Source organism: Anopheles merus, chromosome 3L (assembly GCF_017562075.2).
Source record: "Anopheles merus strain MAF chromosome 3L, AmerM5.1, whole genome shotgun sequence".
Classification (NCBI taxonomy): domain Eukaryota; kingdom Metazoa; phylum Arthropoda; class Insecta; order Diptera; family Culicidae; genus Anopheles; species Anopheles merus.
In genome coordinates, this window is record NC_054085.1 from 21953960 (window position 1) to 21970405 (window position 16446).

General features: G+C 45.4%; 1 protein-coding gene across 2 annotated transcripts in view; it reads right to left on the reverse strand.

Annotated features, from left to right (window-relative positions):
* Nucleotides 1-16446, reverse strand: part of LOC121599055 (oxidative stress-induced growth inhibitor 2-like) — a 61621-nt gene that overhangs the window by 3690 nt on the left and 41485 nt on the right. For both annotated transcript variants that reach the window (XM_041926549.1, XM_041926548.1), the window contains exons 2-5: nt 8032-10253; nt 3908-4113; nt 3718-3801; nt 36-688 (exon numbers count right to left, since the gene is read on the reverse strand). In XM_041926549.1, coding sequence (XP_041782483.1) covers nt 36-688; nt 3718-3801; nt 3908-4113; nt 8032-8104 — 1016 coding nt within the window. In that variant the 5' untranslated portion in view covers nt 8105-10253. The remainder of the gene's footprint in view (nt 1-35; nt 689-3717; nt 3802-3907; nt 4114-8031; nt 10254-16446) is intronic.

A 16446-nucleotide genomic window follows, 5' to 3' on the forward strand; every position in this document is an offset into this window, starting at 1 on the left:
AGTTCACGCTCAGGCCCTTGCCCGACAGGACTCACCCCGCTACGATCCACCGGCCGTGGCGGAAACGCTCCGGCAGCACCGTCTCGCACTTCCCGTCCAGCGGCACCACCGTCGTCACGATCGTTTCGTTCATGAAGTACCGCTCCAGCCCCATCTCCGCGACGTAGCTCGCGTAGTACTGGGCGACGCGCGAAATCAGTGCGCGCGTTTCCACCTCCTTCGACACCTGCCGCTTGAGCGAAAGGTTGCGGCGCGGGGGGCAAAGCAGCTGGACGTTCACCTTGCCGGTGCGCTCGTCCAGCATTGCCACCACGTTCCCACCGTCACCGTGCTGCTGCTGCCGCGTCATGCCATTATTTCCTGCCCCGCTCGTGTTGTTGTTACCGTCCGTGCCGCTGCGATGACATTTGCTACACTTGCTGCTGCTGCTTAAGGCCACTTTCTGTCCGGTGCGTTTGGCACGCTTCGTCAGCTCGCTGTTGCAGCGGGCGCAAACCGACGGCACCGGTTCGGACGTTACGGGTTCGTCACCGTCAGCCGCTGCCACCGGTGGATGGCGCGATTCCCAGTCCGCGAACGGTAAGCCGGGCAGTGACATCCAGGCGGCCAGCGACAGGGTGCGCAGGTTCGGATCCATCCGATGCCAGGAGCCGCCCGGCGGTCCGCGTCCTAGCACAAGATGGTCAATCTGTCAGAGGGAGAGAGGAAAAAAAACAAATCGAGAGAAACACGATTAGCTTCTGTTTGTTTACAGACACACACAGGTGGGCGAAATGAAATTGGAGATAAATTAAAGGTTCACGATTCAATCGGTGTTTGCGTAATGGCTACGCAGCAGAAACACTATTTGGCGCAAACGTGTGAGTGTACCCATTATTTGCTGAACACCATTTTTATGCACCGTTTGCACGAAATGAAAGATCCCCGCACGCTTGGTCCACCCCAGTGCCCGGTGGGGTGAGCGGCACGTGTTACTTACTAGCGCCTAATGAACAAAAAAAATAATACAATAACAGAACATCACACACACGCATAGAGAGACACAATTAATGTACTCTTAAAATTGCTTCGCGGATACAATTGTCACCAGCAGTGGCAGCAGTTGGTGGATTATTGCACGCGTGCAATCAAGCGGCACAGCACACAGGGTGGTTGTGTGCGGCTCCCGGTTCACTATCGATTCGCAGCGGCCCCCCGGCAGCGTTTGCATATCAAATCGAGCATAAACATTGTGCGGTGGCGCGTACAGCGTGATATGGGGGCACACGCTCAGCTCGGCGGCAAACTGTTACTTGCAAGCGTGGGAGGAAGCGAGACGAGCGAGATGCAGCGCCGCCAAAGCGAACGTGCCTTAACGTTTGTTTGTAATAAGGGCTGGGTAGGAAAAGCGCTACTGATGGCACCGATCTGTGCGCAGGAAATAAGGATGAGCTATTGTGTGTGTGCAGTGTGGAATATTGGCAGGGTTTGTTGTCAAAGTTGGTCAAATAATGTTTTCCCCCAAAATTGTATTTCAAGTGCTCGTAAGATTTACGTAGCTGTTGATACATTTGCCGGTAATCACGCTATGATATGTGTTTAAAGATGTTTTATTAATCAAAATCAATTGCTAATTAATTATATCTATCAAATTCCGTATAATATTGTGTTTTTTTTTTCAATGTAGGAGAAACAGTCCAGAAAGGCCATACAGGGTTTTCCGAGTCAATTTCCAATGTGTACAACATGTTTCATTGATTGCGAGATGTTTTTCAACAGCTGACAAATATTGTATTTGGATGACAGTAATGGTTCTGTTCTTCCACATGATTTTCAACACATGTCAAACTGAGTTGAGTTTTTTGTGATTCGTTGAAAATCGTGTGTAAGAAATGAAATGTTTAAAAACTGTTGAAAAACATGTTGGCGGTGATGAATAATGATGTGCACATTCGAAAGTGACTTGAAAAATCTTGTATTGCTTGTTTTGAATTTTTTTTTGATACAGGGAAACAAAGGAAAACTAATAAAAAAACACTGTTCTATATTTTTTACCATTTTTTATATTCTAAGATATTTGACTAATTGGCTCAAAAAAAAAACCTCAAAAAAAATAGATCGAATTGAACGACTCAAATTAAAAATTTAACTAACTCGTTGCAAATCTTCTTCAAAGAGAGATGAAATAAAAGGGTAAAGGAAGTTGATAAAAATGTGTAGTGTGACCCACAGTAGGTTTAAGTACGATTTGAAAGTATTACAATTTAATTCCGGAAATCGTGCACGATCTTGTCGAACATTTTTCGGATAAAAAACTTTGCATCTTAGGGAACCCTCAGGGGCATGGGTTTGACATACCTGCTATACAGTGACCGGCAAGATAATGTGCCGACTATTTACAATTTAAGATTTTTTTTTTGTTTTTTCGTATTTTCTCTTAAAAACATTTTTTCTAATTATGGATGAATGTGCAGTGCCAAAAACAATTGACAAAAATGAAAAGTTAGAGAAAAACGAAAATTATTATTATTATTATTATTATTATTATTATTATTATTATTATTATTATTATTATTCTTATTATTATAATAATAATAATAATAATTCTTATTGTTATTAACTAACATATGATTCCCAATTAAACACAATTTGGAGCTAACATGCTCTAGAGAGCTGGTCTGAAACCTAGATTTGACCAGTTTCACAAATAAAAATAAAAAAACTTTTTGTTACCAGCTTTCGATAGCATAACTGATCATTTTTAACAATACAGGGTTATTGACTATTTCCTATGGGAAGTGAACTTCATATGATGGAAAATGGACTCTGTGGTACCCTTTTTAGGCAGGCTCCATGGAAATTCCTATTGGATGTGTTCATTTCACTTACGAAACAGTCAATAAAGTGTCCCACAGCTATGAGAACTACTGGAAAGCACTGTAACAAGAAAAAAAAACATCACATCTTTACGGCAGCAGCACAGCAAATGACTCACGAACCGTCCCAACATTATGTCGATGTTGTAAATTGCATTTTATTTCACGCAAAATCTTATCATCCAATCCAATCAAAAAATTATTCACCTCCACCGCCACTTGCGCTCCCACTATCGCACTTGCCCACTCTGCGCGGTGACAAACGCACACACATTCGGGAGGGGGACATTGTTTTATTGTTTAATGTGCGCGACGACGTTTTATCACCGTACACAGCAAAAGCACAACTAACCGAGCAAATATTGAAATAGTGATTACAAATTCGGTGTCAGCTAGTGGCAAAACGTCATCAGCCTGTCAGCACTCCCCGGGGGTGGAAAATCCCCCGCGTTGGTTTCGATTTCAATTACGCCACTGATAGCGAATGTGAGGGAAGAGAAGGAGCCTTTTATTTTTTCACTACTCATCAGCACGGAGAAGAAAAAAAAACAACACCACAATAGGTAAATATTTATCCACCTTTGCCGCCCCCCGCCGGGGACGGTCGATGCGTGACGATAAGGGAGAAATAGAAGCATCATCATCAACAACGACAAGCGCGAATTTATGATAGCAATCCTCGCACCGCGCCTCCATTCCAGCCCGTATCTAACGCAAAGCAACGCGCAACAATCGCAGTCATGTGCTGTAGCGATTAGAGCGATAGAAAATCAATGCCCCCCTTTCGACTAGACCCAGAAAACCAGGACACACGCAGATAAGGCGCCGCTGTAACGTCACCGGTGGGAATTCGACTGCTTACCTCCTTCTCCGGATGGTGCCGGTACTCGACCATCGGGGGCAGATCCATGCCCAAATCGGCACACGGATGCTGCAAACTGTCCAGCTGGAAATGGGGGGAACAAAAATGGGAGAAGGACGCCAACGAGCGACGTTAGCAAATCATTATTCCACTCCAGCAAGTCCAGGCCAGACGCACGGTCGGTACTTACCAGCAGCGAGACGGGATTGGTGCTCCGTCCCTCCAGCCCGTCGGCCAGGCTGAACAGATCGTGCTCGACCAGGCTCTTCTGTGCGTCGTAGTAGTTCAGCCGTGCCCGCAGCAGCTCGTCCGGATGCTTCTGGGCCTTCTCCGGCGACCAGTAGGGCCAGTGGCCCGCCAGCATGTACGACAGTGATATACCGCTCGGCCCATTGCCTATTTGGGAGAGACCGACAGAGAGAGAGAGAGAAAGAGAAAATGTAAGAAACAGGAGGAATGACTTTTGTTTTTTGTTTGTTTGCTATTGAATCGACATGAATATTCCACGGTTTTGTACCACACACTGGGCCCGTTCGGTGGCCGCTTGTTGCCAATGGGTAGCAATCCGGGCGCGAGCGCCGAACAATCAAACGCCCGCGGACAGGGTCGAAAGGTTAGGCAATGCACTTCCCACATTCGCGACCAAGAGTCCCGATAACACACTGCCTTGGCCGGAGGGTGCTTGATTAATATTAATTACTGGCCTGACGGCGCTGACTGCGTCCGACTGCGTAACCGACCGATCGGGAGTCGAGTTCAGAGTGCCGGTCGGTAATTTATTGTTGGCAGCGCAGGCTCGCCATCTCCGACAAGATGTCCAGCTGTCCAAAGATCACTGTCAAGGTTTTGCAAATAGTGCCGGCTGTAATCTGTACATCATCAGCTGTGCGCGAACATTCTTGGACATTGGAGACCGGAACCGGCCGCATTTCATTATGCAATTCATGACTCTCCAAAACCCAAGCTTCTGCACGATCATCTGACGTCATGAGGTCATGCACTAACAGCTCGCAACAAAAAAAAAATGGATGCTCTTTTAATCCCGCCACAAGAGAAAGCGCGTAATCTTATCAACCGAACCGCTTCTAACAAGGCCCGGCATTGGGGTTTATGTGCGCTCGAACACGTCTACGCGACTATCAGATAACTGTGCGCGGGCGCGCGCGTGTTAGTCATCGCAGCAACAGAGATGTGCGCGCACACACACGTCAGGTTTGTGCGCACAGTTCAGCACAACGAGCCTCCCGCAAACACAGCTGATTGGTGGTTGGTGTACGGAAATAGACGCGCCGACGCGGCGATAAGACGCGGCGGTCCCCGCTGCGTTCCAATTGTGTCCGTCAGGCGCACGTTTTTGGTCGTGCGCAAGCGTTTGACAGGCGCACGCGAGCACATTTATCAGCGCGCACGGCGCACATATACATACCGGTGCGAGCCGGACGCGTTCGTCGAGTTGTCCTCTCGTGTTTGCGCCGACCGGGGTCGTGTTCTAGCAGGTAGCTACCAGGGGGACGCGCGCTTTATTTAGATCGTAACAGAGAACGGGATGCAGATTACTTGGCCTATTCGGACGCGTCTTGATGGCGTGGATGACACGCCGCTACCACATGATAGTGATAAACAGTTTTGCATACTATCTTGCCCACCACCGGCTCACGTGCTCAAGGTTGTCGCATGACGCATCACGCACACACGCAGTATCATGGGACATTTTAACACATCTGGAACGCAATAAGTGGGCACAGCGCAGAGGGGTGGTCCGCAGTTCCCACAATCGTTATATCGCTCCTCACCCATCCATCTCCTGTGCCGTTGTCGACAGCAAAATAAGAAACATGCTTCTTATCAGGATCGCGAATGAGTTTGCAAAATCAGTGGAACCAGTGCGAGAATCAGAGAAGTTCAGAACCAAGTACAACCCGACAGCGCTGATTACGGTATCCGCCTGATGGATGATCTAATTGGGTTTTGAGGTTCGACACAAAAACAGATTCCGGCACAATCTTATCGATCTCGCACCTGGCACCGTCTGCCGACCGATGATTGATCTGGGCACGTTGCGACGCTAGTTCCTGGAACATTCAACCTAATGCACGTGCAAACTCTGAACAAACAATACAAAAATTAGTTCCTACAACCAGTGCTGCAAAATGTCACTGTCAATGTCATAACATCCAATATATGCTTCCCGCTCCTTATTCCTTCCCGCCAAACTCGTCATGGCCAGAATGACTCTTTCTTGCGCGCTCTTTCTGCCTTCAACGATTCGTATCTCCTATTCGACTTCAACGTCCCAGTTTCCCAATTCCGCTCCCGTCTTCGTGAATCCTCATCCCTTATGTTTCCCTAGATTATAAGAACACATTTGTAAAACCCTAGAGGCCAACAAATTATTAAATAAATAATAATAATAATAAATAATAATTGACATTTTTGCGACCATCGCTTGATCAGTCACTATGTCATGACTTGTTTTATTACTGTGATCAGTGCTGCAAAATGTCACTGACATAGTCATGACAAATTCTCGCTGAAACAAAATCATGTCAGCTCTACTGTGATGATCAGAGGCGAGACTCAAACAGTTGATGCGACCATCACATGCTTTGTGTCATTTTGTGCGACCAATTCTTGGTCAGTCACTTGGTCGGAACATTGTGTGTCGGTGATCATCACGATAGCCATGGGAGATGATATGCGGTGCTCGCGGAGTGGTTCCAAGAAGCATAATGAACCTATTTTCTCGCGCTGTTTGACCCGACAGACCAGGCAGAGCAAGAAAGCATGCTTATTTTGTGGCTTGGTACCACACGCCAAGTATATTCCAAGAATGACGTGATTATCACCAACATAAAATGTAATGACCAAGTGAGTGACCACGAGTTTCGCGTTTGATTCAAGCACTCGCATGCCATGATGCATTTTCATCGAGTATCAGCAATGAGCATCAAGCCACCAAGGATATGTTCATTGTTTTCGTTGGTGAAATTCTCATGTTGCTCATAACATTTTGCAGCACTGGCTACAACACGTGAGGCGCTAAAATAGTTCCACCCTTAGAGCAGCAAGCAGATCTCACCCGAACGAAGGCAGAAGTAATACAAATGAGTGAATTTACTAAACATAGCGCGCTGAGCGATGTCTTTACTATCAACATACAACAATGCGGTGCGATAAGGCTAGCAGATTTATGGCCACTCAAAGTAACTGCACTGTGAGTGTGGGTGTTTGTGTGTGCAATAGGTTTAGCAGCGCTCAAATCTTGATACTGACGCCAATCCCATCCATTCCATTGAACCTTCCAGGTACTTCATGAGACTGGTGGGTGAGTTGTAGCAAGAAAAGGAAAAAAACCGTTTAACTATTTTATTGCGCAATTGCCCACTACACTTTGTACTACGGGCTCCGATTAAAGATCCCGATCGTCCTCTACCGGGAGCTGATTAGAAGTTACACTGTTTGGTAAAAAAAAAACCATAGTGCCGTATCGACCCCCTAGGGACTTTGTTGGGAGATCACAACATAGCACGATCGCTCCCCTCAACCACCTATTGGCCGCGGATGACATTCTTTGTGGTTTAAAAGTTGTGTGCTTTAAAGTCCAACAGGGTTCAGGGTTGCTTGTGGTTAAGGTTTCCCGAGAAGATTGTGCTCTTCTCCGTTCTTATCAGTCTAAAAAGTTTCCGCTTTAAACGATGTGTGGTTCCGCGTAGCGGGTAGATCAAGTGACATCCAGAGCGAAATTCCTACAACAACACGCAAAACCTTATCTTAGGTACATTGTTTTGAGTTGCTTCGTAATTATTTCAAACTCCAAATTACTTTTGAAAACTGTTATTAAATTGTCCAGCAATTTACGACACTATGAATAATTGAGCCGATAGCTACTTATCTTTCAACGCATTTTTATTTCGACTCTCTCCTTGCTAGTTCTTGCTTGCACAGTCACCTGCATAGTCCTCACAAACACGCACACAAAACCATTCGAGGGGCGGGAAATAATTAATGAGCCAATATTGATCGAACAGGACGTGATAAACGGGCCACAATTGTCTGTTCAATAGTAATCGGGGCCATAATGTACAGTGCGAACCCCATACAGACAAGCCGTTTGTCGTATTTCGTCACACTTGGTAATGGTCACGGTGGATCATCATATCGCAAGCTTCCGTACCGGTGATTTCCAACCGATCGTACACGCTCTCTGTCTCTCGATCGTTTCCGGCATGATCGGCGAGATAATTTGACATCCGGTCGTTTACGGTTTTACGACACTACACTCTTTCGCTCTACATACCGCCGTGCGCAACTTACCGATAATGACCACATCCTTGTAGATGGTGTCCTTGTGCAGTAGTAGATTTCCCTTGCTGTAGAGATCCTTCATTTTGTGATTTTGTGTGTATTTCACGGTCCACTAAAACGCGAACGTTACCACTGTTTATCGCTTTTACAGCAGAGCGTCACAGTTTGGTATTTTTCTACCGAACAATTTTTTTTTTTAGCCAACTTTGATACAAACCGAGACAACTCTCGACACACACACACGAACAGTGTTGCGGTACACACTTTCCAATTGGATTGCTTCGATCGAGCAAAGCACGTGCGTGCACGATTACTAATCACCGCGTGGTATCAAACAAAAAAAAAACACGACTTCAGCCACGCGCAACCGCTCTACTGGCAGCTACTCCTCTACGACAGATCACAACCGCCACGGCAGCCACGAACTTCACGAGCTTACACTAATTGCACTCGAATTGTGGCAACTATTGCGCCAGCTAAACGGATCGCCTTAATACGGGCACCACTACTCACGGGCACAATAGCAACAAACGCCGGCAGCACGCCAAACCAAACAGGCACAATCGCGCTTCGCGCTTCTCGAACAATCTTCCGCCGAAACCGCACGTTCTGCCGGTGAAACGCGGTCTCGAAAAATGGCCCGATAAGTGTAGCTCTACACCCCTTTTGATCTGCCTCTGCCTGACTGCTTCTCGCTTTCACGTACCAAAAGGCCGCCCAAGTTCACTGTTGTCCACCACGCTGGATTGCACTCCCTGTTTTTTTGTTGCTCCCCTAACTCTCTATCACTGCTGTTGGTAATGCGCTCCCGAACAGTGCTGTGGCCCGGTCGCGAATGACTGTGGAACCTCGTTTGTATCGCAAACTTTACCCGCAACGTTCTCGTTGCTCACTGGCGGCGAGCGAATGTTAACACACACAGTTAAGTCCCTCTCCCAGCTGACGGGTGCGTGTCTGTAGCGCGTCTATGGTGTAGTCTGCTGTTGCGGACCGACTCGCGACCAAGCTCGTACTGATGGAGCAGTGCGCGCGGTTCGGTAATTTTATTCGCGATGTGTGCAACACCCTAACCCTCCGCTAGTCGCCGGCCGCGCTGTGTCCGATGCGTAGGGCGTCGATGCTGTGTGTGTTGTGTTAGGCAGGGGGTGTTAGTGTTGGCTTTAATGCTTCGCCTTTCCCGCGATTTCATTCACAGCCGAGCGGAACACGACGGACTCGGATGGACAGTGGTGAGCGAAACACACGAAACAATTCTCTCTATCGCGCTGCCGATGCGGACCTACCCCGGGCCGATGCACGAGACGGTGGATGGATCTGCCCCGGGACGCAGTCGACGTCGACAGTTGGCTCCCCTGGTGGTTGGGTCGCACACTCTTGCGCTCTCGCTCTCTTTACCCGCGGAGGTTCGATGCTAATGTTTAGTAGCGTCACGCTACGCGCTCCATCGAGCAAAAGCGAAGGCGTCTTGCCGAAGGGCTCTCTCACGCTCTCACCCGTACAGCACAGCGTTCTCGAACGTATCCAAATCGTTGCCAGCAGTTTGGGGTGCGATGCTCTCGGGGCCTTCTCGGTGGTTCGGTTTACGATTTAGCGCGCCAAGTTGGCCGGTGTACGTACGCGAGACAGCAGCACATGTTCATCATCATCATCATCATCAGCGCCATCATCATCATCTTGGTCATCATTCTGTCTGCACTCCAAGGGAACACCAAATACGAGGCCGCAGGAAGGAGTAATGGCTTTAACCGCAGCGATTAATTAATATCATTACATTGTGCCGACACGGCCGTCGCGCATGTGTGTGTGTGTGTGTGAACATCTTGAGAACCAGACTGTGTTTGCGTTTTCATTCACGATTTAGCTTTCGGTAGTTTTTGGCACACTTGACCAAAGAGTGTGTTCGGTGGTACTCAAGGAAACTTTGCTACGGAAGCCACCACCACGCTCATCATAGCATACGCGCTCGCCGGGCTAGAGAGCAAATTGCAGTGCACCTCGTTTGATGACGTACACGATGTCCTAATTCTTTTTTTTTCTGCCTGTTGGCTGCGTCAAAACTCGATTGCAGAGCGATATGTCAGTAAGGACATTGCAGGATTGGTAGTTGCACCTGCTATGACGTCATTAGCACGCACGGTGTCCCATCTGGAACTGGGTCGAGTTCGGGTGTTCGATCGTCCGATTATGCTCTAGTTTATCACTATCGGTTGGTTTTTTTCTGCCGCTCGGTTCTAAAACGAGAAATAAGAGCAAAGTTTTAATTAGTTGAGAGTGGCAGGAGCTGGATGTCGCTGCAGGACATTAGAAACAAAGGAAAATAATAGATAATCAGAGTTTTGCTCATTACATCTTGCCTTTCAACACTCATTTGGTTTTGATTGATTTGTTCATTTATTGCAATACACGGCAAGCAGATACTTTAGAGATCTGTAAACTTTTCAGATATACGATTTATGATTCCCAGCTTACAGCTGTAGATGAAAGAAAGGCTTATTTCTTGGAAGCAAGAACATTAAAACAAACAACGACATTGAAATTTAAGGTATACAAGCGTAAAACTCTGAACAGCTCTTAGCGCAAGAGTATTTTACATCTAGGGCGGACAATATATCATGTTACACAATGGAAGAGTAAGGTTCGTCCCAATTTCACTTATTTACGTCCCAAAGGTATTCTCCATTGGAAATTCCTGAATATCAATTTGCACTAAAAGATAATCGGAGAATCGAGGGTAACTCTAGAGGGCTCGGGCAACATCTAACAGCAGTTCCACAATATCTACTTGCAATTGAATCGAGAATCGAGTGTAACTCAAGAATGTTAGCAACACTTCTAACAGGACTTCCACAATATCTCGTTTCAAAGGCATTCTCTTCTACGAACGATAAGAATCTCCTACCAATATTGATCAAAAGTATGATAGCGGCGGTGTCCTAGCAATATTCTCAATTTGGGTTTTGTATGATATTGTATCAATTGCGAAAGATAATTATAAGCTACTATAATGTCTGCAGAATTCTAATTATTCCAAAATTGGCAATTGACAATTAACCTAGAAAAAATAGTAACAGGAAGACCTCGTTCAGATTCCCAAATAAATTTGAGTTCTAGACAAATTTCAAGAAATATCCAGAACGAAAGAATTATCATAAATCCCCTTTTCAATAACAACTTCTTTAAACCGACGCTTATCAAACCTTGATATAAATTATCCAAGTGAAGTCTTAATATTAAATTGTTTATTTACGCTCCGAAAACGTTGCCTCCTCTTACACAAGCTAATACACTTGTAAATTAGCATCTCCCAATGAAACCCCACAGGGCGAAATGCATGGTAACTGCCCTGCTACTAAACATGATTCAGTTTTGTTTTAACCCCGTGGCACGATCCAATCAATTAACACGATGTTGTGTATCGAGCTCACCATCACCTCCTTTGGCAGGGTGGAAGAGAAAAAAAACAAAAAGAAACTCACTAAAATCATAAGATCCGCAGTCACGTCACGATGATCGTCCTCTTTTTTCTTTTGCTTTCGATGGTTGCATCGAACGATGCCAATACCAGTTCATTGCCTTCTAGTGATCGCTTGTCATGTGTATGTGTTGTGTGTGTGTTGTGCGATGCAACGGGTTTGTGTGCGACCGTTACTACCGATGCTGTGTTACGTTTGTGCCAGTTCTAGGGCAGGGCGGGTGGGTCGTGAGAGCGCTATAAATGGATGGCAGATACCGTTTGCATTTCTAATGGGCGGCAGATGACGGCACTCGCTAAACTGCAACTCATTGCAGTTGAGATTCGCTGGCACACACACGTTCTTGATCATTTATATTATCTAAAAAGATCCCTGCTAAAAATGGCGGTTACACTACATTTTCGTATTTGTCCTCACTGTTCCGAAACTAGTCTACTCGATCGATGTTTATTGAGGGTGTAGCACAAATTAATCATTTACAGTGGACGCCAAGACAAAGCAAACATCAATCAAGTATCGACGGACGTGGACGATTAGTAATAGCCGGTGGAAGCGTCCAAACGAAAGTAAACGAGCCAGTAACGACGAAGACCCCCACCGGTGACGGTCAGTGAAAGTAATCGTAACATTGTACTACCGTCGACCAATACCGATTACGGGTGGTCTAATAGTATGATGACTAAAATAAAGCATCCATTGGAACTCATCAGCACTAATGCATGATGGACATTCTTGGTGTGAGATACCAACCGGAAAGGCCCAATTTATCGACGTCCACATCTGTAGTAATGCCAGTCAGCCAATTTGATAACCTGGCATAACCTCGATGTTTAGTAATTTTTGTTGTGTACTTTGTTATTTTCCTTCAATTTACCCTCCACTTTGCTCTTAACATGGAACATGAAATGCTGTAAAGTATAGGACAATACAAACGCCTTTAACACTTCACCACTGTTTACTGACTTTCTTTTATGGAAGTATTCTGAGTCAAGCACACCATCTAGTGTAATTATTCCGATCCATTGAAATGTTTTTTTCATGTTTTTATTTTTGTTCCAGTGCACGGTTAGAATCCGCTAACGAAACAATCTCTAGGTCGAGGTCATTCTTCCCCATCTCTGCCTCTGCAATCTCGTCCCAAAAATTGGTCGACCTTTGAAAAGAATTCTTGCAAAAGCGTGGTCGTCGTTATGTGCCAAAAACCCGTGGTTTGGTGTTGCCAATAGCAGATTGTGGTTATCGCACTGCAAAGCGGGAGGCCCCCCCATAGAGTGGTCAAAGCTTTGCGGCCAGTACCGGGCAACTGGTTTTTGGGTGCACCTTCAATTAATCTCCCAGACGCGGGCACTTCCTAATCTTTCCAGTTCCAGGGGGGCGATTGTTGTAGACTTGGTTAGACGATGAAGTTGGATGTGTTTGTATGTCTTTTTTTAATACCCACTATCAAATCAACAGTGAGTTAGCAACAAACGAATGCACAAAGATTTGGAGTACATTTCCTATTCCCAGGTTCTTCTAGATTTTTGAGTTTTGTTTTCTTTTTTTGGTTTAGTTCCAATTCCTAGCAAGCTTGTTTTATCTTATCTGAGCCGTTTCTTCATAAAATTTAGGGTGTCAAGATTAGATATTCGCTGTGTTTCTTATTGATTGGGAAGACAATGCTAGCATTTTTTTATTGGTGAAATAAACTGGAACAGATTTAGTGATACGCAATATCCTTCTGCTATCTATAATCTGCCTTTCCATTGAAAATATTATTTTCACCAAGCCATCACTATGATTACACCACTCTTTATATCTTTCACAGATATTAATTTATTCAAGGCACATGAAAATGTCCATAATATGAGTGGTAGCATCGAACTATTTGATCGTTCTCTTTCTTGGGTTTGGATTGGGGTTTAATAGTAAGCGTGAACGGGGTTTCAAAAGTTATCACAACGAGACAAGCATTAAGAGAAATAGCATATACAACGATATTATTCTCAAATCATTAGGAGTCAACTTAAGATCTTGCGCTTTCTAATAGTTGATATTTAACGCGTTCGAGGTCTCGTTTTACAAATGAAAATCTGCCATTGTACTATCATCAACTCGTAAGCAGCGTAAGCAGAATCATTCAGTAATCACTAACAATTTTTCTACTGTTCTTAATGTCTTCTACACATCCCAGGTTTACCCCCTACAAAGATGATAAGCAGCATGATCGTGCAATTAAAGTTGTTTACCATTCTGTTAACGGTTAACGGTTCAGTGTTATGTTATCAGGAATAAATTTGACGGGTAAAAAATCGCAAACGTTCTCATTGATACGCTCACAAAATCCCCAAATTCAGTAACTACCTCCTACATCCAGATGCGTTCCTAGAATGCTCGCAGGAAATTTTAGCCTATTTTGAAGTGATTCTTTCCATTGAAACATAGCTTTCCTGTTGGTTTAACATACAACAGCAAAAGCAATGGTACAACAATCAATAATGGTCTAATGATTGTTTAGAATCTGCAATCACGCTGCAAAATTTCTCAAACTTCAAGTTGTTCGCTGCCAAACGCACGGTGCCATGGAAAAACACAAAACAATTCCACCAGCGCATGACGAAAATTGGAGCTAATGTTTCACCGTTCAGCGAAATTCCCGGTTGATCTTGCCAAGAACAATATTGACTGCTCCCTCCCGTCATCCTTATCAGTGTAGGGCGGGCGCGCGAGGATGCTCATTTTCTGGAAAGTACCATTGCTCATCCCGCCCGGGGCACACTTGAGCGATTTCGTAACGCCAAACAGGAACAAAAATGTTTGACTATCAAAACACATCCGTGCGCTTCGTTCGTGCACTGTGTGTTGCAATACACAACACCACCACGATAATGGTGTTTCGATTTTGCACGTTGAACTCGTCTTCAAATGCTGCCGATACCGTGGGGGGGGGGGGGGGGGGCTAGACTCTCGCCTGCAAAGCGACCCAAATTGCATCCGCCGCTGCGTTCGGGGTGCATTATTCGTGCTTGACCTACACACATTAGTGGCCAATTTCGTGGCAGCCACAACTGCTACAACACAAGCACAAGCACAACATCACTATCGTATTCTGAGTGCACGCAACTTGCCCCTCTTTCCCAAGGCGTATGGGGGCGACCGCCCTCACACTTGCATCGCGCATCATTGCACATTAAAAACGTTTATTCTGCTTTTATCTGCAGGGAGAGAAACAGAAAAAAGCCTATGGGGCACACCGTACATGCCCGCGCGGTCGTACTTCTTGGCAGCATCAGCAACGGTGCAGTGCCCTGTACGACTCGGCTTTTTTTTTGTTTCTATTTCGCCCTTGAAATCAATTCTTCTTTGCTAGCCGCTTGCTAGTTCCCCTTCTTACTCCATCAGCTTGTTTAGCACTGCCATAAATCTTCGTTTGCAAACAGGGCAATTTATCAAACAACCGCAAGGAGAAGAGCGAAACAATCGAACGGTGCAAAAATACCCGCCCCACGTAGCGCACGGTGCAGCTCTAATGTGTTCCTCTAGTTGTTCTCCCACCCGGTCCCAGCCCATCCACGCGCGCACAACCATTCGGAAACACGAAAGATTTAATAGCCGATATCGCAAACTAGCGACTGTTTATCAACGTGGCGGGCAAATGGCGGGTGCGCCAGAATCGGCAAAATGACAATTGATCGCTTGGCCGCTGTGGAGAAGGTTGCAGTCCTCCCCCATCCCCACCACCCCCTTCCGGCCCCTTTTGATGGTGCAACAGTGCAATAGTCAATGCACCAATAATGGCTAGAACGTGACTAAACACGTCCCAACCAGCTCCCCTCCATTCTTCAATGGCGTGACTAATGGGCGTCCCAGATGGAAATGCCCGTACGATTGTACGTAGCGAGCGACGGGTAGGTTAGGGGAGGAGGTGGTAGCAGAAAAAATCAGAATGTGATTAAAATTGTTTCACTAAACAAAATGACAGCTGCTTGTGCCCTTGCCCCTTAGAACGTGGCAAGGGCGAGGTATGAAGAAAACACAAACACACTCAGGCTCAGAAGGTTTTCAAGGGTGATTTGAACAATGTGCTAGATTTTTGTGTGCACTAGTTGAAGTACGGACGTCCGTTTAGGTTGTACAATAAATACTCTTTGTTTTTATTCGTCGCTTTCTTGTACACAAAACTATCATCTCAGCTTCCACGTGCTTAATATGTGTGCAGTTTTTAATCAATAAATTTAAATTGTTTACCTACACAGGCCTATACAATATGAGGTTAAACCTAATTTAGCTTAATACTAATAAGCTTCAGTTTAATGCTAATGTCAGATTGAATGATGATGAGTTCTTAACTTTAAGCGCAAAGTACTGAACAACTTCAGATCACGCTTAAACATCTTTTTCAAGTTTCCTAATACACCGATATCAATTCTTTAACATGGTCTTTATTGTATCAACAATACACTACTATGCTCTTCTCTTGACCTTAGCAAATCTACTGAAGCTACCCGTTGCATCGTTACCTGATACTGGGACCGCTACTCATCTTCTATTTGGCGTAAACGTCCTACGAGGACATGCCGGCCCTATACAGGCTTTCAAAACTTTATTACAGGGTTTTCGAGGATTATATAGACATGTTCAGCGAGTTGATTCGTTCGGGCATATAATTGACTCTTTCAGCGAGATATAGAATTGTTCGGGAGTAGGCGTTGACATGTTCAGCGATTCTGTTGTGCTGTCATTTGTTTTGTTTACAACCTGTGCCGAAGCGTGTAATTTTCATTCTTAGTTGTCCTAACAAATAACCATTCCCCAAGCTTTTTAATTGATATATTAGTTAATACCAGCAGATTTTTCGAAAACCGTTTGTTTACCTTCTGATGGAAAAGATCCAAGTTGCAGTCCAAGGGGTACGAAAGTGACAGCTCTATAGTATCGCCGAACATGTCAACGCCTGCTTCCGAACAGTTCA